Below are 22,755 nucleotides of genomic sequence, written 5' to 3'. Positions count from 1 at the left end.
TCCGCCATGAAGAAATTTTCGCCAAATCTCTTCCAATATACCACAAAGGTCAAACACTCACACACATAATGACACATACCTTAGTTTAACTTCCCCTACTCTATGTCCCACCCCAAGATTCCAAAGTCTCTCTATTTAATCATATTTTCTTCATTGTTTATTGCATATGTTATAACTACACTCTTCATTGCTTTTTTAAAACTTCTCACCACCCAACCCCACTAATATTTCATCATCGTTTCTTCATCTTATCTTCTTATTGGGTTTCTGATCAAAAACCAAGGTGCAGCTTCTATGAGTTCTGCCATAACCAAACCTCCGACAAGTGAGTGTGACTCCTCTGAGGAGAGTGGTTGGACTAAGTACTTTGAGGATTTCCTTAACAATATTGATGATCACAAACGTTGTTCTGTGTCTTTCTCTGGTGTTGATAGCTACTCCACCCTCTTTGCCTGTGCTGCTGAGAAAATGTTAACTCATGATCACACCACGCAACCTGAGGAATCATGTTTCAGGAAGAGAAAGAAGATCAAAACTTCTTTAGTGGTTGATGATGCTTTGGAAGATACTGCAAGTTCTCCAGTCAAAGGCTCCAAGGTTCATTATTTTTCTTCTTTTCTTCTTCTTCTTCTATATGCATTAATGTCTTTTCTTTTCATTTAGTGAAAGTTAAGGTATACTATATTTATAACATGCTAGTAATTTTATAATTATTGGAGAACCAGTTTAACAAAGCAAAAGGGAAAGAAAAAATGGAGAATTTCCAGATTAATTAGATAAACTCAATGTATGTATAATTATTTTTTTACATTCTTGCTGTTTGGAAGAAAAGAAAAGATATTTGAAAAAAATTCGAATTTTGTGCTTGATTAATTGAAGGTTGGAACCGTTTACTTCAGAAATAATTATTATTCTATCTTTTTCCTTATTACCTTTCCTTCTTCAGACTCAGAAGCTTGATATCCATATACATGCATGTTGATTATGGAACTAAGTTAATGAACAATTTAAGTTTTTTTTTTTTTTTGTAAGCTAATTGTTCTTTTTTGTTTTTGTAGGGAAAAAGAAATACCCCAAGAGAGAGAGATGAAAGTCAAGAACTGGGTTTCAGAAGGGACAATGACCACACAGAACTGAAGAAGAAAGGTCTTTGCTTAGTTCCTATGTCGATGATAGCGAAATACATTGGTTGATTTATTCTATGAAAAACGACCTAATATATATGCATTTGGGAAAATATCCATTGACACCCACAGGAAAAGAAAATGAATATGAATGTGCAACAAGAAAAAGGAAAATGAGAAAATTATGAACTCTTGAGTGTTGAAAATACTTATGAATTTCTCTCTCTTAATTAGTGCACATAATGGATAATCTTTTTTTTAAGGCAATATAATACTTGCCAGACAGCTAGAACATGTTCCATATATATTATGAATCAATCCAATCATTGTTTTCAAATTTATAAAGTCGTTTTACTTGTTTCCATTGGCATCATTTAATCTTTTACACTATCAATAGCACTTTTATATTTATTTAAGGAACATAAATCTATTATGAAGCAAACCCTATCCATTAGAAACTATTTGAATTGTAACAAAAGAATTCCGCCCTTCCGTATGAAAACTAACCACCCACAACTAGAATCTAAGAAGAAACATGTGAAAAGAGTGATAATAAGCTATACTTAACAACTATTTTATTTTATTTTCACAAAAAATTTTATTTTGAGAGAACTTAATTGTTCATCAATTATTATTTTTTTCATAAGTATTCATTAAAGTAAAATTGAGTAATATAAAAAAATAATATAAAAATTAAAAATTTTGTTTTATTGATTTCATCATAATTCAAGTTAATATGATCTGGGTCGAAGGTTAAGTCGATTCGGTCTTGTTCAAAGGTCGAGCTGATTTATCCTGGAACAAAGGTCAAATTAATTCGATTTGAATTGAAGGTCGAGTCGATTCGACTGGGATCGTAATGGAAAAAATAATTCGATGTGGGTTGAAGGTCGAGACAAATTGGACTGTCGAAGGTTAACCCAGGCCAAAAGTCAACCCGATTCAGCTCAAGCTGAAGGTTAACCAAATTCAGTCCAGGCTGAAGGTCAAGATGAATCTGATTCGGTTAAAAGGTCTAGCTGATTTGGCTCGGCTGAATGTTGAGTCGAATCAACCAGAACATGAGAAAGCCCTCGAAGGTTGTGATGTGTTTGTTGGGTCAAAGATCGTTATGGGTCGTGACGAACTATCTCGAGTCGTATGTCATGATGACTAAGCTCGGATCAAATATCAAAACAAGTCAATCCGAGCATAAGGTCAGGTCAAGTCATTCAAGCCAAAGGTCGAGACGAGTTGTCCCGATCCTAGGGTCCAGACGACCCAGATCGAAGATTAAGAGTATGGTCTCGATCACACAGTCAAGACGATTCAAGATGAGTTTATCTGAATCGAAAGTCAAGCTAAGTCGACGTGAACTAAAATTTTGACTTAAAAGAGAAGTTAAATTTTATCCAAACAAGAAAATTAAAACCTAAGGTATTCTAATTACTCCATCCAAACAAACTATTTTAAAAATAAAGAAAATTCAATTGTAAGTATTTCAAATTCTTAAAATTGTTAGAATTCCTTATCCAACAAGTTGAGTTTTTAACTTTGTAAAAATTGTATAAAATATTTATAAAATTTATGAGAGGATTTACAATTTTATCCCAATAAAATTATAATTTAATTGTGTGCTCTTATTTGTATTTTTTATGTGGGTACACTTATTCTAAAAATGATTATTTTTTAGGATAATGATATTTTGACCAACTTTTTTGACCCACTTTTAACCTACCATTTCAATCACCATTAGATTATCACATCACACCACTAAAAAAATCAAAATAAATACTTGAAGGGTGATTGAAGTAGTGGATTAAAAATGGATCAAAAAAATTGGGTCAAAATATCATTATCATATTTGATAAACAAAGTAGTGTTGCGTGTTATATCATGGGAGAAAGGTTGGTGTTGAATATTTTTATTTGTGCAATAACATTGTTATGTGTCACCCATGTCACGCCTTGTTGTTTGTGCTTCGTGTTGCTAATGGAGGATTGTAACAATGTTGCCACCTCCTTTTGGTATTGGGCAAAATCTCTCCAATTTTTTCTTGAGAACACTTAAAGAATAATGTTTTGAAATGATAGATGCATTGTTTATGACGCTTGGAATTGTTTTTATTGAGAAAGACAATGTTTTTGTCTATTCTTTCCTAAATTGATAAAAGAAATTGTGCTTTCAACTTGTTGTGACACTGCCTCCAATATTAGAAATCTTAATGGGTTTATGAGTCTTCTTCCATATATGTTGCAATTTACTCTTCAAGTATGAGTATGTCCATATTAGTACACTTGCCTCAAACACTTACTAGAAATACTTTCGATTCAAAAAAATCACAAATTAAAATTCTTCATTTTGTAGGAATATTAGATACCAATGAGTCATAAGACAATCCATATGAGAGATTATGATGTCACCTCAAATCTAAAATTTTAACATAATAAATTTGTAGGTTTTCTTCTTTATATATTATCAAATATTCTCATTTCTACTTAAGGTGAGACTAAGTCCCTTTCGCATTACATCTCTTATTGAAACGTAAAATAAGTTGTTTGTTTGTATGTCATATATATTTAATTTGAATATGAAAATCACTAATTTTTTTGAAATAATCAAAAGAATATATAAGATGTGGAGATGTGGAGATGTATGAAAAATCAAACAAAATTAAATAATACTATATGTCTAAAAAAAACTCTATATGTAGATTAAAGAAATCTATTTCAAGTTAAACTCTTCAAAGCTCAAAAACTATAAAGAGAAAAGAGGATGAAAATAAAAAGATCATTGCAGTATTTATCTGAATTGTGAGAACATTGTTTTTAAAGAAAATTTGTAACATATCTAAACAGACAACTAACTTTTGAATGCAAAATAAAGATTATTATAAATTTAAAAGTTTTTAATATGTTAATTAAATCAATAGACACTTTATAAATCAATAATACGTTAATTAAATTCACTTTGATAAAAACATTTACACAGAATAACAGTTAATAAAACTGATATCATGATATATTTTTTTAAAGGTAATACACCTTTTATTTAATTTTTTTCTACACCTACTTAAATATGAAACCGATAGATCTTCGGAATCACACAATCCAGAAAGATTTATATTTCAAATTATACCATCTAAAATATAAAATTAATATCGTAGATTGTAGATTTAATGACGATTTATCATACTACAATAATTGTCGATCAAGGAACCAGTGTACATAAAAAATAAAACTTTAAATATGACTATTTTCTTAATAAATAAAATCTTTATAGAACATAGGTTTATTAAATTTAATATTTAAATCTTGAAATGTTATTTTTAAAATTATGTAGCCAAATTAAAATTTTTAAAAATTACAAAAAAGAAGAAAATAGAAAAAAAATAAGGCGGGGATCCAAAATTTTCTGGGTTTTAGGGTTTCTAAAACTTTTCCTGTGTCTATTTCTTACTCGATCTTATTATAACCCCAACAAATAAATCCAACAAATAAACTTTCCCAAAAGAATATTGTTGGTATTTTAAAGATTGTGGAAGTGCAGGAAGAAAACATGGGTGCAGGAAGTAGTGGTCCAGAGGAAGGAACCATTGTGCATAAGCTCTCTCCCTACCGAGGATCTTTATGTTTTTTTCTTAGCCTAATTATTATTGAGTTTTTTTTTAAAGTATTTTGATATTATATGATTATATCAATTATCACTTGTTACATATTTTCAGAGTTCTAAAAGTTAGTATTTTTAAACTTCTGACACTAGAAATATTCAATCAGTACAAATTTGAAAAAAATAACTTTTCAACTACTTCTATGTTTTTCTTAATACAAGTAGTTCTCAATTGATTACTTTTAACTATGTACAGGTGTAATGTTAAAAAAAAATGGCTTAAAAAATTAAAATAACTACTGTTTTGGAGAAAAAAAATAAAATGTTAGAAACTATTTTGGACTCAGATAATTTATACATGACAAACAATAAAAACCGTTAAATTCAATTAAAAAAATTAAAGTTTAAAAGTTTGCGCATCCGGGGAATCGAACCCCGGTCAGTACCGTGGGAGGGTACTATGATACCACTACACCAGATGCACTTTTCGTTAGTTTTAAGCATGTAACATATAAATATATAAATAATTATTAGGTTCTAAAATTTTGGTTACATCTTCGGTTTTAAATTAAACTTCTATCCTCTTATAGTCTTTTTTATATAAACAAATTTACACCCCTTTAGTTTTTTAATCTCCCCTTTAGTTTTTTAATCTGATATTAATATTTATTATGTTTTCAATAAATAATATGCATATCTCTCACACTGAAACTCGTTTTTTTTTTTCACTTTATTTAAAAATACCTTATTTACTGAAACTAAAATAAAACTGATGGAAATTAAAAATTAACATTTTAAGATATAAAATAAAAAAACCTTTCGTAAGCAAAAATTAAAATTTACTTTTTTTATAAAGAAAATAATAAAGGTGAATGTCACTTTATTTAAGACAACATAAAGTAGGAAAGTTTTGTTATGTATTAAAAGATGATGAGATAGATATTTATTGAAAAATTAAGAAACATGTGATATTCACTAAAAACATATATTAAGTGAATTGTTTTAAAATTATAGAGATACAAATGCGATTTTCTGAAAAGTAAAATAAAATTAGAAAACATATGAGTGATATTTATTATAATTTTAAGCCATAGTATAAAATAAAATAAGACTGTGTAAACTATTTTTGGTATATTTATCTAAAAAATAATCCATTTGATCACTTTTATCTATTTCTCCTTTTACATTATATTTTTTCTAAATTTTGTCAACACACTTGATAGAATTAAAAAAAAAAACATAAATACGAGTCTAATCAAATACACGCGACATAATATGGTAAATTACTATTGTTTTTTTTTTCTCAAAAATAACTCAAATTTTGATTCCTCTTCTTCTTTTCCTTTATCTTCTTCCTCTCTTTGATTTTCTTCTTCCTCGTGCATCATGGTTATAACTTTTGGATAGCATTATAGGTCATATGAACAAGATTGCAAAATAAAAAGTCTCTCTCTTTCATTAAAATCCCAATCTTAACAATGTTGACTAAAAACAGTAGTTGACCCTTCATCTTTTTTACTTTTTGCACATATCTTAATGATGATAGTGCAAACCTCCACCCTATGCATGATGAGCAGAGTAAAGAGGAAGCTATTTAAGAACTTGCAATGATAATTTCAATACTCCTTTGTAATAAATCCACCATCAATAGTTTTAGAAATTAAAATTTTCAATAATGAAACTATAGTGAAAGTATAAATTAGGATATTAAAATTATAACAATTTATTTAAAATTTATATATATATATATATAGATGCATATAAAAATAGTAAGGCATTCTAAAGTTTCAACTACTGCACAGTATTACAAAGGAAAAATGAAACATATAGAATATTTTTAAGTTAGTTACAAGGTATTCCAAATTTAGTCACATTTTATTGTATGATTTTTTTATACTTTTTATTTTGTAAAGGTGTTTTCTTATACTATTTTATTCGTGGGAAGTACTGAACACACAGATTTAAAATAAAAATGAAAATAAAAAATAAATAAAATATAATAATTTTTGCGCAAACTGAATGAGAGAGACAGAGTGCGCGGAGTTTTAGTTAGTATTGAAGGAAAACTCAACGGAAAAGCTAACAGTTGAAGCAAAAGTTCCTTCTCCTTCGATCTAATACCAATACATTTCCATTTGCACTCTCAAATCTCAATCCTTTGGGATTTGAGCTTTCTTCTATTCTCCTATTCATCTATCCTCCTCTTTCATTTTCCTTTCTATTTTCCTTAAAATTTTGCTTTCTCGCAACCATGATTTCCTCCAGCAAACTCAAATCCGTGGATTTTTACAGGTTAGAATCTCCTTCTCTTCGTATCTATCTCTCTTTTCTTTTCTTCCACAATCGTGCATTTCGTGTTTTTTTTTGGATCACCTTGTTTGTTCAATCTATCTTTATGTTGAATGCACGTATAAATCTTCAGCTGCAATGCCGGTGGCTCCATTAATTTGATCGTAAATGTAAACTTGTACTTATGGATTGCTTCATATAATGATTATTACTCTCTCTGTTGTTCGCTTTCTATACTTGGTTTTTCTTGTTTGTAGCGTAGCATTTGACTCTGTTTGTAGTGTAGCGGTAAATCAATTCAATTCGTTTTGCTTCTGTTATGCATTTGGCAAATGTTTTAAAAGCTGTTGCAAATGCAGTTTCGTCGTTTTCCGTGATATTTGGAATATTATTGATAAATGTGACAGATGCAGCCTCAATTGTGGTTGTGGACACTTCAGGAACCTTACATTGCAGTTAACATGGTCGTGGATTTATTTGTGAGTTGTGTGTGATTCGGGGAAATGTGCAGCATAAGAAGCGGTATTTAATCAGTGTGTGTATGTGAAAAATGGAGGCAAAAATACATATTAGTGAATGGAGGATTTAGTTTTGAATTTTGTTTGGGATGTGCAATGACCACTTTCTAGACGATGAGGATATAAATAATCCAAATGGATATTTGGATATTTGTCTCTATTAATAAAGACTTTTTATATGCATGAACCTTGTCAACATGTTTCACTTCATATACACGTATAAGGAATCATGTGTTTTTAACTTTTATTAGCGATGTTTCTGGATTTTCTCGGTGAGTTTAATTTTGAGATATTATACTATGAACCATGTGCTAGCTATCATCTCCGACAAAATATTGAATGTTTTTACCGGTAGGGAGAAGCCTTTTTAAGTACTGTGATGTGATACATCGTTGCTTACTGAAAGTGCTAAATGTTTTATACTGACAGTGACAATTGTACTAATTTAAAATTGTACAAGAAATGGTAGTATATGGAGTCCACTTAGTGTATTTGTTACAAGCAATTTAACTTTTAATTGTAAATGGTGAATATCCTGTGCCTTCTCGGAATTCATCTGGTATGTGTGAAATCATGGATTTAAAGAGAGAAGATGTTTGAAACTGAAAAGTAAGATATGTTTAATAATATTTAAATAAATTTTGAAAACGAAAAATTAAGGGCCTGCTTGGTTTGAAAAAAACTATTTTGTGTTTTTATTTCTTTCTTGTTTTTACAAACATTTAGAAAATAGTCATTTTGTTTTTAAGTTCAATCCTATTAATAAATATGTGTACGAAACGCTGAAAACAAGATTTTGTTTGTTTTCCTTGTTTCTTATGTAAATCTTTGGAAACAACAAATAAAGTAAAAACAAAGTGTTAATGTTGTAATTATTTGTGAAAAACTGAAAACAATAAATGGAAGCAGTAAACAAGAATTAAATGACATGTTATTCTTTGAGGGAGAGTGGAATAAGAAATTAAATTACTCAAGTAAAAGCATTCAAATTATATACGGGTATCCTTTGCTAATAAATATGTGCCTACTGTTTGTCTTCTGTCTGCAGAAAAATCCCAAGGGATTTAACTGAGGCTTCATTATCAGGAGCAGGGTTATCCATAATAGCAGCTCTCTGCATGGTGTTTTTGTTTGGAATGGTCTGTAGCTTTTACCACTATTGTTTATGTTTATTACATGTGAAGCCTTTTCTAGGATTGATATTAGGTCTCATGCCTCAATTTGGTTGTCAAAATTCATATTGATTTATTACATGCAACTGTGTTGCAGGAACTTAATAGTTATTTGTCTGTCAGCACCGCTACATCTGTTATTGTTGACAAGAGTAGTGATGGGGACTATTTACGTATAGATTTCAATATGAGGTAAAAGGCTAAATAGGCTTTTTCTATGTTTGTATATAGCTTCATTGTTTTTCCCGCATGGACTTCGTACACCGCGTAGAGCTTGTGCTGCATGATATTTGTATACCATCACTCTTGTTATCAAGAATGCGTGTAACTCTCCACTGAAAAATCTACGAAGGACACCTCTTAGGAGTTTGATAACTCAATCATTAAAATTTTGGTTAATTTGTTAAAGAAAATGAATTGTAATTTGACTTCTTATTAGACAGAAATATTTACTTCGAGAGGTTTACTTACCTTTTATTTTTCATGTAGTACACCTCTTTCTTCCTTTCAAGCTTCTTTTCAAACTGGAATTGAAGCTGAAAAACTGGAACCCTGTTTTAATTATTTTTATACATTTGATATTACGTGATGGTACATGAAAGTGGCATGAAATCAAGGGTTGCCGTTGTGATCATTGTGTTTTATATGTTTCATGATTTTTCTGAGTTTGTATAACTTGTTCAGTTCATATAGCAACTATAGCTATTTATCGTATTATTCTTACTATGTATGACTGTTCATGAACTTTCCTGTTCTCTATATATTGTTTCTTGCTGATGGCTTCAATTTATATTGTAGTTTTCCTGCCCTTTCTTGTGAGTTTGCAGCGGTTGATGTGAGTGATGTGCTGGGCACAGTAAGTTTCTATTATTTTCTTTTGATCATCTCTTACAAAAAACATTTATGCTTCTGGTTTTAGAAATTTCACTTTGGTTTTTTATTAGTTAATTAAATGTGTCATAGACTCCCTGAGTTTACCATAGTACTGTTAAACTGTCTGTCTTTAAGACAACAAAAGAATTAAAATCTCCATGTATTTATTAGTTCCATTTGTTTAACGTGATAAGTTCATATGTATTCATTGAAATTGAGTAGCAAAGAATTGGCTAAACATGAGGATACTATTCACGAAGATACATTGTATAATTTTGTGAATTCAGACCTAAGGAACCTGTAATTAACCACTAGAAAACGTTGTTCATTGAATCTTGTAGAAATTTCAGTTTTATTAAATAAAGATTCCTCTAACCTTCAGAACATTTGTTCATCAATAGATTTTCAAAATTCTATATGCCATATTTTCCCTTTAAATGTAAATCCAGGGCGCTGAAGTACTTCACATAGATTTAATACTTCTTTTTGCACTATTCCTTATGTTCCAAATGACAAAATCTTCATCTTTTTATGAATTGTATGTTTTCCTGTGCTTTAATTCCTTCTTGTCTCTGTTTGTTGATATTTAATCCTTGTCCTTAATTTGTGACCTCTTGTTTTCAGAACAGGCTGAATCTAACAAAAACAGTTCGTAAGTTTTCTATTGATTCAAATTTAAGAACCACTGGTCACGAGTTCCATTCAGAACCAGCTACTATCAACATAAAGCACGATAATGAAGTACATGAAGAATCCATTGGAGGTTCTCTTGAACTCACAACAGATAATTTTGATAAATATGCTCACCAGTAAGTGGGTTAATCAAGAAATTCATTCATTTTTATTTATTTTTATTTTTTTTTGAGTTTCAGCTATATTAGAGATGAATAGTTCTTTCTCTCTGATGTCTGGGACTGAACAGTATTTGTGTACCATTAACCCCATTCTGGATAACCTTTTGGCAGGTTTCCAATTACAGTTATTAATTTTTATGCTCCTTGGTGTTATTGGAGTCAAAGATTGGTAATTATTTTATCTTCATTTCTTGTTCCTCATTAGTTCAACATTAGTTCAACAAATAAGGGGTTCCTCTTGTCTTTATAGTTGTCTAAATCCATTAACTTTTCTATTTCTATTATCAATAACTTTTATTCCTTAAGAAATAATCGTTCGGTTAGGTAAGTAGGGGTAAGGGCTAATTTGAATGCTTACTGCAATGCAACCTCATCATCAAATACACTTTAATGGTGACTAATGCAACTTCATGCTGCAGAAGCCTAAATGATATGGCATTGCAAGGGTGTAAGTGCTGCATAGTGCATGTAATCTGCATATATAATATGATTGATGAATTACTAAATTGTGATGAAAAAAATCATGTAGAAGTTGTTCTGTTTAACGTTTAAGTTTTTATGTGACACTTTCGTCATCTGTTTCCTTTCAGAAACCTTCATGGGAAAAAGCATCTAAAATAATTAGAGAGAGGTACTTCAACTTTTACGGTGTTTTCCTCAGCCCTAGAGATTACACTTTTATAATTTGATTACGATTGCCTTTTTATGTAGATATGATCCCGAGACGGATGGTCGTATTGTTATGGGGAGGGTAGATTGCACTCAAAATGGAGAATTGTGCCGGAGGTACCTTTTTTAAGAACTCAGTTTCTTACTTGCAGCTGATTATCTCCTTGATCTTTCTGTAGTGTTTATTGATAATTTACGTTTTCTATCGTTCATAATTTTACTGAATCGTATGTAGATGATTTTGAAAGTTTTTGCGTGGCTGAAAGTAGAGAGATAATATATTTATAATAAGGCAGTTACGCTGATGTATTGGTGAAAACAATGACTAAAGATTTAACGTTCTGCCGAAGAAAATAGGAAGAAAACAGGGAATAACTCCTTATTGTTTGAAAGCTCACGTAAATTAGAGATACAGTAAAAATAAGGTCAAATATGATTTTGTTAAAATTGAAATTAATCATTTTCGAAATTTTCACCTAATTTTATTCTCAAACTTTATCTTTTAATTAAATTTTGTTAAACTTATTTGACATTTTAAATGCGTTTCTCAACTAATATTGAAGTAAAAATATGTCAATTAACATAAACAACTCAAATATTATCATGAAACACATTTGAAATATCAAATTTTTGCTTTACTAGCTGATTTCTAGAGTTAAAATAAGTTTAAATCTTAAAATTTAAGACTTGACATCTAACATTGTTCCCCTGGGGTTTGAGTATTTTGGACGATGCGCAATACGTTATGTGTAGGCATTAGAAAACAGACTTGATTTTTCAATTTTAGTATTTTACCAAACTTAAAATTTCCTTTTGATTTTTTTTTTTACCAAAGTAGGGTAATTTCTTTTTGAGATTATCAAAATGGTGCAAATTTAAAAAAAAAATGAAATTTAGCAAGTCGTGTCAACTTGGTTTGAATTCATATCGAAAAGACCGTGCCATGCCGAAGCCATAAGCGATTTAATATTAAACATTGAATTGAAATTAGATGCATTATGAGTCTACCAACCACAATAGAGAGCGGGGACAGAAAAAAAGAGACGGGACAATAATCTCTTTAAATCTTAATTATTTGATGTGCTACTTTGATCACAAAACCTAGAGCTCAATCCCTTTATACTAATCATATTCCTACTATATGGGAACCAATTCTAAAAGACTATCAAAGATATGATCAGTATAGCATTGGATATTTCCATATAGTCTAACAAAGGTATTCGTTCTTTTGTCATATCATGTAATGTATTCTGTCATTGCATCCGGGAGGTTAGAATCATGTCAAGTTTCATGGATTATGACCAGAAAATCTTATGATATAAGTTTATAGATATGTGCTTATCTTACTATAAAGATGGAGATGAGCATTGGCCATACTTATTAATTGAGCTTGATTGAAAGTAAACGTTTGTCACTTTTGCTAACTTTTCTATTTTTCCTTGTCTTTTTTGGTATTCATTTCCATATCCAGCCATCATGTACAAGGGTATCCTTCAATTCGTATCTTTCGAAAAGGAAGTGATGTAAGGTAATAACAAGATCTCTTTTTACACTTTTCTTTTTGGGAAACATAATATGCATGCGATTTTTTGAGGTATTATATGCTTGTTTATTTGCTCAAATCTTGTCTAGAACGGGAATAATGATCAGAGGCCAATGGTAATGAAAGAAAATTTGAGAAAATGCAAGGATGTTTGTTTGGAATAGGTGGACCGGCTTAACTTTAGAAGGAAGATCATATGGTAATTTGTGATGTGAGTCATGTCCTATAGTAGTAATGAAAGGTAGTTTGGCGCTGCTGCTGACACTTTCCTTCTTGAACGTCGTAGCAGTGAATAATTCTATCTGTAGGCAATCTCAATTCTACGAAATCTACACAATCAATATCTAGATAGCTATTGTTTATGTACATTCGGAATATTGAACCTCTTTGGTCTGTGATTGGGGTTTTAAAGTTTTAGATTTCTGATAATATCTAGTCATCTTCTTTCCTATTTTCAGGAGTGACCACGGCCATCATGACCACGAGTCCTATTACGGTGATCGCGACACAGATAGCCTAGTCAAGGTAAACATATATGTAGTTTAAAAATTAGCACTATCTGAATCGAATTTAACATGAAAGAATCCACCCAATGCTTTTTAATGTAATCGAACATCACCTCTTTACCATTAGAGTGAAACATACCTGATATGAAGTATCTCATCTGCAGACTATGGACAATTTAGTGGCGTCTATCCCTTCAGAATCTCAGAAGTTAAGTTTGGGGGATAAATCCAATTTTGCGTCACATAATAAAAGACCAGCACCATCAGCTGGGGGATGTAGAATTGAAGGATATGTGCGTGTTAAGAAGGTAAACTTCTGTATGGTTACATTAATCTTTTACTGTAATGTAAAAAAACTCCAGTACTTTCTTGTTTTAGGTGTGAGGATGAACTAACGATCACATTGCTCTGGAAATAACTGACACATTTGGTTCCTAACTAGTTTTTAAATTGTCTTTTTGCCTTTAATAGAAGCTATTATTTTTAATATTAAAAAAAAGTTGTACAGTGGATATGACCTCCTGTTCTTTTAAAAAATATACATATATTATGCTGAAATAAGCTATTTTGCTCTCTGCAGGTTCCTGGAAACTTGGTCATCTCAGCTAGATCCGATGCCCATTCCTTTGATGCTTCTCAAATGAACATGTCACATGTCATAAACCACTTATCTTTTGGAAGGAAAGTGTCACCTAGGGTTATGAGTGATGTGAAGCGCTTGATACCTTACGTAGGTAGCAGCCATGACAGGCTGAATGGCCTATCATTTATCAACACACGTGATTTAGGAGCAAATGTTACTGTAAGTTAATGTTTAACATAAAAAGCTCTAACTCGTTATGGTTTGTATCAGCATATTTGATTATTAATGGAGAAGTTAATAGGCCTCTGCATCTGCCAGAGTAAGATGCGGTAGATATAGGATGCCCAGGGTGTGATGAAGTTCTATTCATTTTTTAGACTATAATACATATTATTCTCTATAAATTGCATTCCAGCACTTCTCCTTGACTCATAATCTGGGCATTCTTTTTAGGAAAATGATACTATAATAACTAAATTTTGACAACTTTATTTTACAACCTGAGTTGACATCTTTTAAGTGGCTTTCCATTTTTTTATTTTCTCATTATCTCTATATTCCAAAATCACTTAAAAGATGTCAACTCAGGTTGTAAGAGAAAGTTTTCAAAATTTAGTTGTCATAGTATCATTTTTCTTTTTTCTATACACTACTGACTGCTGCTAGACTTCTAGAATTAAAAAATACAGAAATAAATAAAAGCTTTACTCTCCTATGCATGGTGAAGTATATCACTGATTTCTAAAGGCCTCTAATCTTCAACCTTCTTAACTCTTTGTTTTGCTATCTAAAATGTGTGAACTTGTTGAACCTAAATGTGTTTAGTTTTGGCATGCATCTGTAGTCTCTGTTTGAAGCATCCAAAAGGATAACAAATGAAAAGAAAGCAACATGGAGGTGGAGGCAATAAATCCATTTATAATATATAACACAACTTCTAGTAGAATCTAATCTTTGGGTGACTTTAGACATGGTTATTACCTTCATGGATGTTTGATAACTACAGAAAATATGAGCGCATCTGCGATGCTTGGAGATTGATTTACACATTTATCTGATATCTGTGGCTACAGATGGAGCATTACCTTCAGGTGGTTAAAACAGAGGTGATAACAAGAAAAGATTATAAATTAGTTGAGGAGTATGAGTACACAGCGCACAGCAGTGTGGCACAGAGTTTACACATTCCTGTTGCTAAGTTCCATCTTGAGCTCTCCCCCATGCAGGTCTGCAAATGGATATTATGGATTTGATTAAGTTTCCCCTTTCTTTATAATTTTCAGTTGGTTTACATGATAGTTTTTTGTGAGCAGGTCTTAATAACAGAAAATCCGAAGTCCTTTTCTCACTTCATTACGAATGTCTGTGCTATTATTGGTGGTGTTTTCACGGTTTGTATCTCATATTGTGGTTCAGCACCTGTATTGTCCTCTTTTTGTATGGTTGACGAGTCTTCTCTGTGGTTTTCAGGTTGCTGGAATTTTGGACTCCATTTTGCACAACACTATTAGACTAATGAAAAAAGTTGAGCTTGGCAAAAATTTTTGATAGATAGCTGTTGACAATTTATTATAGCATAGGACTGTTGATTTCGCCAGATCCACTTTAGCGAGGAGGTCTTTTGGCAGATTGTTATCTATGGATCCACCATAAAGCATACAAATATAATATTTTTTAGTTTTTTATTCAGTTAAACGATCATTACATGGATTGGGAACTCCATAAATACATCATGTATTTGCCTCCACTAATTTCTTGTACTGTTATGATGATAACTTAATGTTGCTATGATATTAGATTATTAATGATTTTGAACGTGAAATTGGGACTAAATTGATTTGATTAAATGTTTACATGAATGAATGAATGTTTAAATGAACAATTTGACTTGCACCTGTGCCACCTAAGGTTTGTGTTTGGTTCTACAATATTAGAATACCTAATCTGAAGTTATGAAAAATGTAATACTTTTTATCCAAATATCTGAAGTTACATGCAAGATTACACACACGAGAGGGATAAATTTACGACAGGGATTAATACAACATTATGTATTAACTATGTTATCAATTTGGTTAAAATGTTCTTTACTGTTTTTTGAATGTTAAAATCTTGAGTAAACAGATATTTTTCATATTTTATAAAATTATAGAAATTCTAAAAAAAAAATTAAATTTCAATAAATTTTCTTTATTTTTAAAAGCATTTCATTGTCATTCTCTTTTATATTACACGAGTCTTTAATTTTATAAAAGAAATCACTATAATGGTGAAAAAGCAAAGTGGAAGGGTGTAAGTCTAATATGAAAAAAATATCTATATTATTATCATCGTAATTTACTCAAGAGTTTTTACCGAAAGTAAAAGCTTTTCCTTTTCATTAAATTTTTATTAATTATTTTAGATAAAATTTAATTTAGCTAATTTTTTATTTATTTTGTATTCCTTTTTAGAAAATAGTAGTATAAATAAGTCTTTGACTTTTATACTTTATTTATTCAAAGTAAAACAATCATAACTATAATAAATAAATTATTGATAAAATATGAAGATGTGTTCTTTTAGGGATCCCTTAACAATCCAAAATAAACATTTCCATTAGATACGGACTAATTTCGTTAATCTAGCATATTTTGTGACTCTATTACAACTAAAAATAGCTTTACTTTATTTCAAGATCAACATGTATACATCATACTTTTACAATCATCAAATAAGAAGCACACAAAAGGGTACATATTTTGTCAGCTTATTTCTCAGTTTTCACAAACAAATATCAAACAGCATCCCAACTTCGGAACAAAGTTCAGTTTAATAACACTGAACTCAAAGTATATAGGAATCCATAAAAGAAAAAAGAAAAGAATCTGTGGAAGAAAAAAAAAAGTAAAACTAAAAAAATTATACTCAACCACTCATACAACAACATCATACACACTCCACTTAGAAAGAAAAAACCAGAACTGAGGCCATGAATAATGCTCCAACAGAACCAGCAAAACTGACCAGAATTGAAGAAGCAGCATTGTGAGGAGGAGAAGGAGGAGAAGGTTGATCAGTAACAGGAGCTGGAGCTGGTGTTTGGTCAGAGGGTGGAGATGGTGGAGAAGCAGTATTTTGCTGAGGAGGTGCTGCCCCTGGAGATGGAACCTGTTGCTGAGAAGGTGCCGGGGATGGAGCTACTGATTCTGTTGTATACTGAGAAGGAGAAGGTGAAGGACTTGTTTGGTTGGTGTATGTGTTTTTGTTGTTCCTGTCAGCCAGAACAATCACCACCAGTTTCTCATTTTTCAGACAGTTGTTTTTGTTTCCACTGATGAAATAGTGAGGCCCTGATTGGTTGAGCTTGATGACTGTGTGACCGTCTGAGAATTTTTCATTATATGCATCAGTGTTGCAACTCTCATAGTCCTTGCTACTTACTTGAATCACTGAGTCTTTGCCAGAAGGGTAATTGAACACTGCAATTGAACACTTGAATCAGAAAACCATAGTTTTTTTCTCTCATGCCTTGGATTGAAGTTAAAACCAATGAAAACATGCTTAATTTTGAACAGAAACTTACCTAAGGAGTCTCCTATTTGAAATCTGCTCTTTTGAGCCCATTGACTGTAAGGGTTAGAATTGGGGTCACTTGGCACACTCCAACCCTTTTGGCCTCCAACTATGAATTCATAGGCACCACAGTGGTGCACCATGAGCAAGAGACAGAAGAAGAGCAAGGCATGAAGCACTTCATTGGACCTTAAAAAGATGGTGGCCATTGAGAAGAGGCAAGTGGGTATTGCACAGAAAATGGTGGAAATGTTGGAGATAGAGGGATGCAATAAACTGAACCAACATCATGGTTTTTGTAGGCATCAGATGCATGTAAAGTTTACAAAATGTGGCAGTGAAGCTTTTGAAACTTTTTCTTATTCTCTGCTTCTTTGGGTTACTTTGGTTCTGGAGCAAAGCATAAGTTCTCTTTCCTTGTTAGGAGTTGTTTCTTTGAATCTTTCATCTTAATGTATCAACGTGCATCCATTTATACTTTGCTTATAGACATCCTACTTTTATGTGTATAAAAATTCTAGAAAAGCTCACCTCCTATATCTTATTTCAAAATACCAACTTCAGGGAAATTATAATACCCTCAGTAACAGGGTAATTAAGGGGATTATTCGCTAAGATTTGGTATTAATGAGTAATGAGGAACTTATAAGATCATCTCTTCATCAAAATAGTTTGGGGAAGAATGTGTAGCCTTTGTTGGCAAAAGTACCATTTTGTTTTTAAAAAATTTTCTAAAGTATAATGATATTTTGACTACTAAATTTTGATAACTTTTTCTTATAACATTAAGTGTCATTTTCTAAGTGGCTTTGAAATATTAAGAATGAAAAAATAAAAAAATGAAAAATCACTTAAAAAATGTCATCTGAGATTGTAAGAGAAAATTATCAAAATATAATAGTCAAAAAATCATTTTTTTCTGACATGGTGTAAGTTTTAAAAAAATTATAAAAAATGATGTTATATCAATTTGGTATTACTTCATTATGAAAAAGGTGTGTCAGATTGGTATACTTCTACATTCATTTCTGGTTAGTATATTTTTTTCTTTCTATTTGTGTTGTTTTGTGTTGTTGTTATTTTTATTCTGTTTTGAATTTGTGTTCTAGTACACCCAATAAGGGGTTGGAATCGGAACAATTTTATTAGAATTAGAAATGTGTTTCTTTTACCTGGTTTTGTTTTTTAGTACTTTTAGATTTACAAGTTCTGAGTTTTTTTTTTCTTTTTGCATATATCTTGAGGAGTAACTGATGTTTTTTACAAAACTATTAATTATATTATGATTTAATCTTTTGGTGGATAATAGATTAATTGTAGTATGATTCAAGGTTGAGTTTTTTGTAGAAAAATAATTCAAGTTTCGAAAGAAAAAAAACTTACTATCGAGTTTAGAAGAGCAATATTTTATTTTTTAATTATTTTTATTAATGATTAATCTTAAAATAAACAACTTTGCAAGTTTGTGAAAAAGTTGTGACTTAAGAACAAAAAAAAGACTTGCGACTTCAAGATACTGCAAGTCTACTATTGAGTTTATATATTTATCTTTAGTAGTATTTTATATATTATCATTTTTTATTTCATATAAAAATATATAAATATGTTAACTAGAAAATTTGAATCAGGCTATTTAAAGATGGTAAAAGAAAAGAAGAATTGAGATTTTAATTGTATAAAAAGGAGCTATGAACAAAAAAGAGCAAATGTCTTGTGTATTTCTGTGTATAGATATTTCATTTTTGAAAGATAAATACTTAAACCTTGAAAAATCTTTAAAACATGATAATTTGTTGGATATTGACGAATTTGATTTAATTTCAGAATAAAAAATCTTAAGAGGAATTATAGGTTTGGAAAATGATAAAACAATTGACATTCTTAATTATATAAAAAGAACAAATTTTTTTTCAAATGCATATATAACCTATAGAATAATATTAACAATTCTAGTGTCAATTGTTTAAGTCGAAAGGAGTTTCTCAAAACTGAAGATAATAAAAATTTATTTAAGATCAACAATGTCTCAAGAAAGATTAAATGGATTAGTCCTATCACACCTATTGAAAGAGAAATGTTAAATGAAATTAATTATGACAATTTAATAAATAATTTTACATAAAAAACTTAAAAAATAAATTTTAAATAAAATGCCTCATTTTTTAAATTTATTTTGTACCTCCAAAACCGTTGAGTCGTCTCAATAGTATAAACCAATTTAAAACATAATTTAATTTATGGTTAGTGACATGATACAATGAAAAAGCATATGGCATATGTTTTAAAGTTCGAGAACAATTAGACTATGAAAAACACAACTTCTAAATGATAAGAGAAAGTTATAAATATGATGTCAATATGTCATAAAGAATAATCTCAAACTCATGAATCTTATAAAAAAAAATTAATAAATTTATTTTCAATAATTGGACTTAAATTATTTTTACACATAAATATCAAAATAATTTTTTTACTTTTGTAAATATATATTTATTTCAAGTGCTTCTCGTAACTCAATAACAATTTTAGTATAACGAATTATTTTATGAATATTATCACCCAAAACACTTAAAATATGTTTATATTAAATATCTTTAGCAGAAACATGTTTTAGAAGTAAATAAGATGTTAAAACATCACTTAATAGAAAAGAAAAATTAATAATTTTATATATAAAAAAATAATCCTATTTGACTTATTCAAAATTTCATTTGATGTTGCTAGTATGAAAAAAAAATTATATTTCTTAGGCTTAAATGAAAGTGACCTAAACATATTTATGACAAGCATATTATATAATATTGTCTCTTACTTTTTAATAAAAAAATTAATGATGAATAAAGTAAATGACATTTTTCTTATTAATAATGTTAGAAAAATAATAATAATAAAAATACTAATAAATATATGAATAAAAAAGATTAATCACTTAATTAATAATAATAAATATGGATAATTGTAAAGGAAAAAATAAGTATTAAGAGTCTGGATTGAAATATACATGTTGTTGCTTTTATAGATAAAACGCTTTCATTGATTACAACAAAACAACATAATATACGTTTGTCTTTCAAAATATAATAACTTTTTAGATCAATCAAGTATAATGAAAAATTTATGAATTTTAAGAATATCAATAGTTTAAAAATATAATATAGAATAGAAGATGAAAAACACTTTTTATGCGATGTTGTATGTATAGGTACATGGGAGTAAATAATAATAAATTTTATTAAAATAAAATAGTGTTAAATCTTATTAAACTAAAATAAATGTGATAAAGTTAAAATTTGTTTAGCTATAAATATTATTAAACTGAAGTTTTTTTTATATAAGATGTTAGTTGTTAGTATTATGTTAGAAAAAAATGTTAATGCATATTCTCTTCCACCCTTCATAATTACTTTATAAATTCTTCTTCCATGACATGAGTAACAGTATAATAATTTATATATTCCCAACTTTATTTCATTATTATTAATATTTCCTTAATTTCTCTTGTTTAGAACATTTTGCTATACTTGGTTGTATTTTTGTGATTTTAGAAAAAACAAACTGTTTGTGGAATAAACTAGTGTTATAAGATGAAATGGGGGCAGTAGTTTGGCTATGTGATTAAGGCAATTTTGGTGTCCTTGAAAAAGCTTAAAAAAGAGTTGTCTTTTTTTTTTAAAGACTTAAACTTGATTCAACAGGTACAATGAAGAAAATTGTTTTTTAACTTTAAAATGGTGTTGTTTTGTTTGGAGAATGTGAATCTTAAAGTCAATTAATTATTAAAAAATTGTATTGGTTTTATTTTCCTTTGTCCATTTTTTTTTTATATTTTCTAAATGTTATGAAAATTTCTCAAAATTTGTAAGTTGTTTCAAATCTTTTAATTCTTATGATATAGATTTATTAAAATATAAATTATAAAATCTTAATCACAGTTTTTTTTTTTTTAAAGTCATGACATTCTTTAGCCTTTTAAAATCTACATGAATTTTTATTAAAATTTCAGTTGTAAGGCATCATACAAAAAAATATCTATTTTTATGCTTCAAACCAGAGGTGTCAAAATGAGTTGGAACCCGTGAGCCAACCCGACTCACCACGGGTTCGGGTTGGGTTGAAATTTTTTTTACAAATTTCAATACGGGTTGATTTTTGACCTGATTCATCTAGAACCCAGCTCACCCGGGTTGAACCCATGGTGAGCTGGGCTCACCAACCCGCTGATAAAAGGATCATACAAGTGTTTTTATTAAGTTGGACTTTACATTTGGGTCATGTTAGGTTATTTTTTTAGCCAACACATAAATTATTTGTATTTTTTTAATTTTGGTTTGTATTTGTATTGTATTAAAGTTTATTTAAATTTTAATTAAAATTATAATTTAGTTTTGACTGAAAAAAAATAAAAAAATTGTATTTTTTTAATTAAGTGAACCCGTGAGTCAACCCGTTTGACCCGCCAACCCATGGTGAACCACGGTGGGTTCGAATTTTTTTCGTTCGCTAAAAAGTGAGTAAGGTTAGATTGACTCACTAAATCATCAACCTATAATGGATCGAGTCGGATTAAACCGTGTTACCTATTTTGATAGCTCTACTTCAAACTATTGTTTGTTGTAGTTTCTTGTATTGCCAAGTTTATAAAATTTATTTATAACTACATAATCATATTTAATTAAGAACGTTAATTCCTCATCTTCCATCATTAATGTATTTTCAGGATCTTATAATCTAAAGTTAACTATTATTGTTACTGTATGATTCTAGAATTCTAAAATTGTGTCAAGAAATTGATTTGATTCAGATTATCTAAAACCTTCTAGAAAAATGGAACTAATGTGAATGTGAAAGTTGTTTGGTTGATTTTTTATTTGACACAAAAAGTTTATTTACACAAAATCCAATTTGTGACTGCTCCTTCTGTTATTGACGTATTGACTCTGCTCAATTAAAGACCAATTCAACTAATTAGCCACCAACTTCCATAATGCAACTCTCACTTTATTTTTAACCCTAAAAAAAAATTCCAATTTAAACCCTTATAATGACAACTTCCAATTTTTGAAAGTGAAATTATAACTTGGTAAATATTATTTTAAATAAATGAGTGAAATATATTTACACACACTCATTTTTTACACTTTATTAAAGTTAAAATATAATCATACATTATAAATTATTCCCTCTTTTTTCAAAATTTGAAGTCTATTTTATTTTATATTTTTTCTTATCATAAAACATTGAGAACATTAAGCATATGGTAAACGCAGGTTACACAACGTTTCTGAGAAAACATGGAAACAAAAGAGTAAAAGCAAAACTGAACGGTAAAAGCAGGTAAAAAAGGATGAGAAAAAAAGAAAATAGAAAAGGTAAGATTATTCAACGTTTCTCAGAAAACATATGAACATAAGAGTAAAAGAAAAAATGAACGGTAAAAGCAGGTAAAAAATAATGAGAAAAAAAAAAGAAAAAGAAAAGGTA

The 22,755-nt window shown here is 29.6% G+C and overlaps 3 protein-coding genes and 1 non-coding gene across 4 annotated transcripts; 2 read left to right on the top strand and 2 right to left on the bottom strand.

Moving 5' to 3' along the window:
• Positions 1-164: 164 nt before the first annotated feature.
• LOC114185987 (uncharacterized) lies at positions 165-1,445 on the top strand. Its single transcript, XM_028073977.2, has 2 exons — positions 165-597; positions 1,059-1,445. The coding sequence occupies exons 1-2, from the start codon at positions 295-297 to the stop codon at positions 1,191-1,193; spliced, it is 438 nt and encodes a 145-aa protein (XP_027929778.1). The 5' UTR covers positions 165-294; the 3' UTR covers positions 1,194-1,445.
• A 3,680-nt stretch (positions 1,446-5,125) lies between these two features.
• On the bottom strand, positions 5,126-5,196 carry TRNAG-CCC (transfer RNA glycine (anticodon CCC)). The gene has a single exon. It is a non-coding gene; the product is annotated as a tRNA-Gly (tRNA).
• Positions 5,197-6,751: 1,555 nt separating this feature from the next.
• On the top strand, positions 6,752-15,557 carry LOC114186273 (protein disulfide-isomerase 5-3-like). The gene is made up of 15 exons (XM_028074330.2): positions 6,752-7,004; positions 8,568-8,658; positions 8,789-8,883; positions 9,490-9,547; positions 10,189-10,373; positions 10,530-10,587; positions 11,009-11,049; positions 11,130-11,204; positions 12,559-12,615; positions 13,089-13,155; positions 13,301-13,444; positions 13,717-13,938; positions 14,793-14,945; positions 15,033-15,110; positions 15,190-15,557. The coding sequence occupies exons 1-15, from the start codon at positions 6,964-6,966 to the stop codon at positions 15,265-15,267; spliced, it is 1,443 nt and encodes a 480-aa protein (XP_027930131.1). The 5' UTR covers positions 6,752-6,963; the 3' UTR covers positions 15,268-15,557.
• Positions 15,558-16,363: 806 nt separating this feature from the next.
• On the bottom strand, positions 16,364-17,560 carry LOC114183664 (early nodulin-like protein 9). The gene is made up of 2 exons (XM_028070753.2): positions 17,285-17,560; positions 16,364-17,180 (listed from the first exon to the last, which is right to left on the bottom strand). Exons 1-2 carry the CDS (start codon positions 17,481-17,483, stop codon positions 16,663-16,665), a joined length of 717 nt encoding a protein of 238 aa, XP_027926554.1. The 5' UTR covers positions 17,484-17,560; the 3' UTR covers positions 16,364-16,662.
• Positions 17,561-22,755: the final 5,195 nt, after the last annotated feature.

Source organism: Vigna unguiculata, chromosome 5 (genome assembly GCF_037176805.1).
Source record: "Vigna unguiculata cultivar grain cowpea cultivar isolate G323 ecotype 2 chromosome 5, ASM3717680v1, whole genome shotgun sequence".
In the NCBI taxonomy this organism is placed as follows: domain Eukaryota; kingdom Viridiplantae; phylum Streptophyta; class Magnoliopsida; order Fabales; family Fabaceae; genus Vigna; species Vigna unguiculata.
Note: the sequence above shows the minus strand (reverse complement) of the source record. Positions and strands in the feature narration are given on the sequence as shown.

Excerpts from the sequence above, each read along its gene's own strand:
- LOC114183664 (XM_028070753.2), bottom strand. The coding sequence starts at position 17,483 with ATGGCCACCATCTTTTTAAGGTCCAATGAAGTGCTTCATGCCTTGCTC. Across the intron at positions 17,181-17,284 it reads TCAAATAGGAGACTCCTTAG|TGTTCAATTACCCTTCTGGC; the intron begins GTAAGTTTCTGT and ends GTTCAATTGCAG.
- LOC114186273 (XM_028074330.2), top strand. The coding sequence starts at position 6,964 with ATGATTTCCTCCAGCAAACTCAAATCCGTGGATTTTTACAG. Across the intron at positions 8,659-8,788 it reads TGGTGTTTTTGTTTGGAATG|GAACTTAATAGTTATTTGTC; the intron begins GTCTGTAGCTTT and ends ACTGTGTTGCAG. Across the intron at positions 8,884-9,489 it reads CGTATAGATTTCAATATGAG|TTTTCCTGCCCTTTCTTGTG; the intron begins GTAAAAGGCTAA and ends TTTATATTGTAG.
- LOC114185987 (XM_028073977.2), top strand. The coding sequence starts at position 295 with ATGAGTTCTGCCATAACCAAACCTCCGACAAGTGAGTGTGACTCCTCT. Across the intron at positions 598-1,058 it reads CTCCAGTCAAAGGCTCCAAG|GGAAAAAGAAATACCCCAAG; the intron begins GTTCATTATTTT and ends TTGTTTTTGTAG.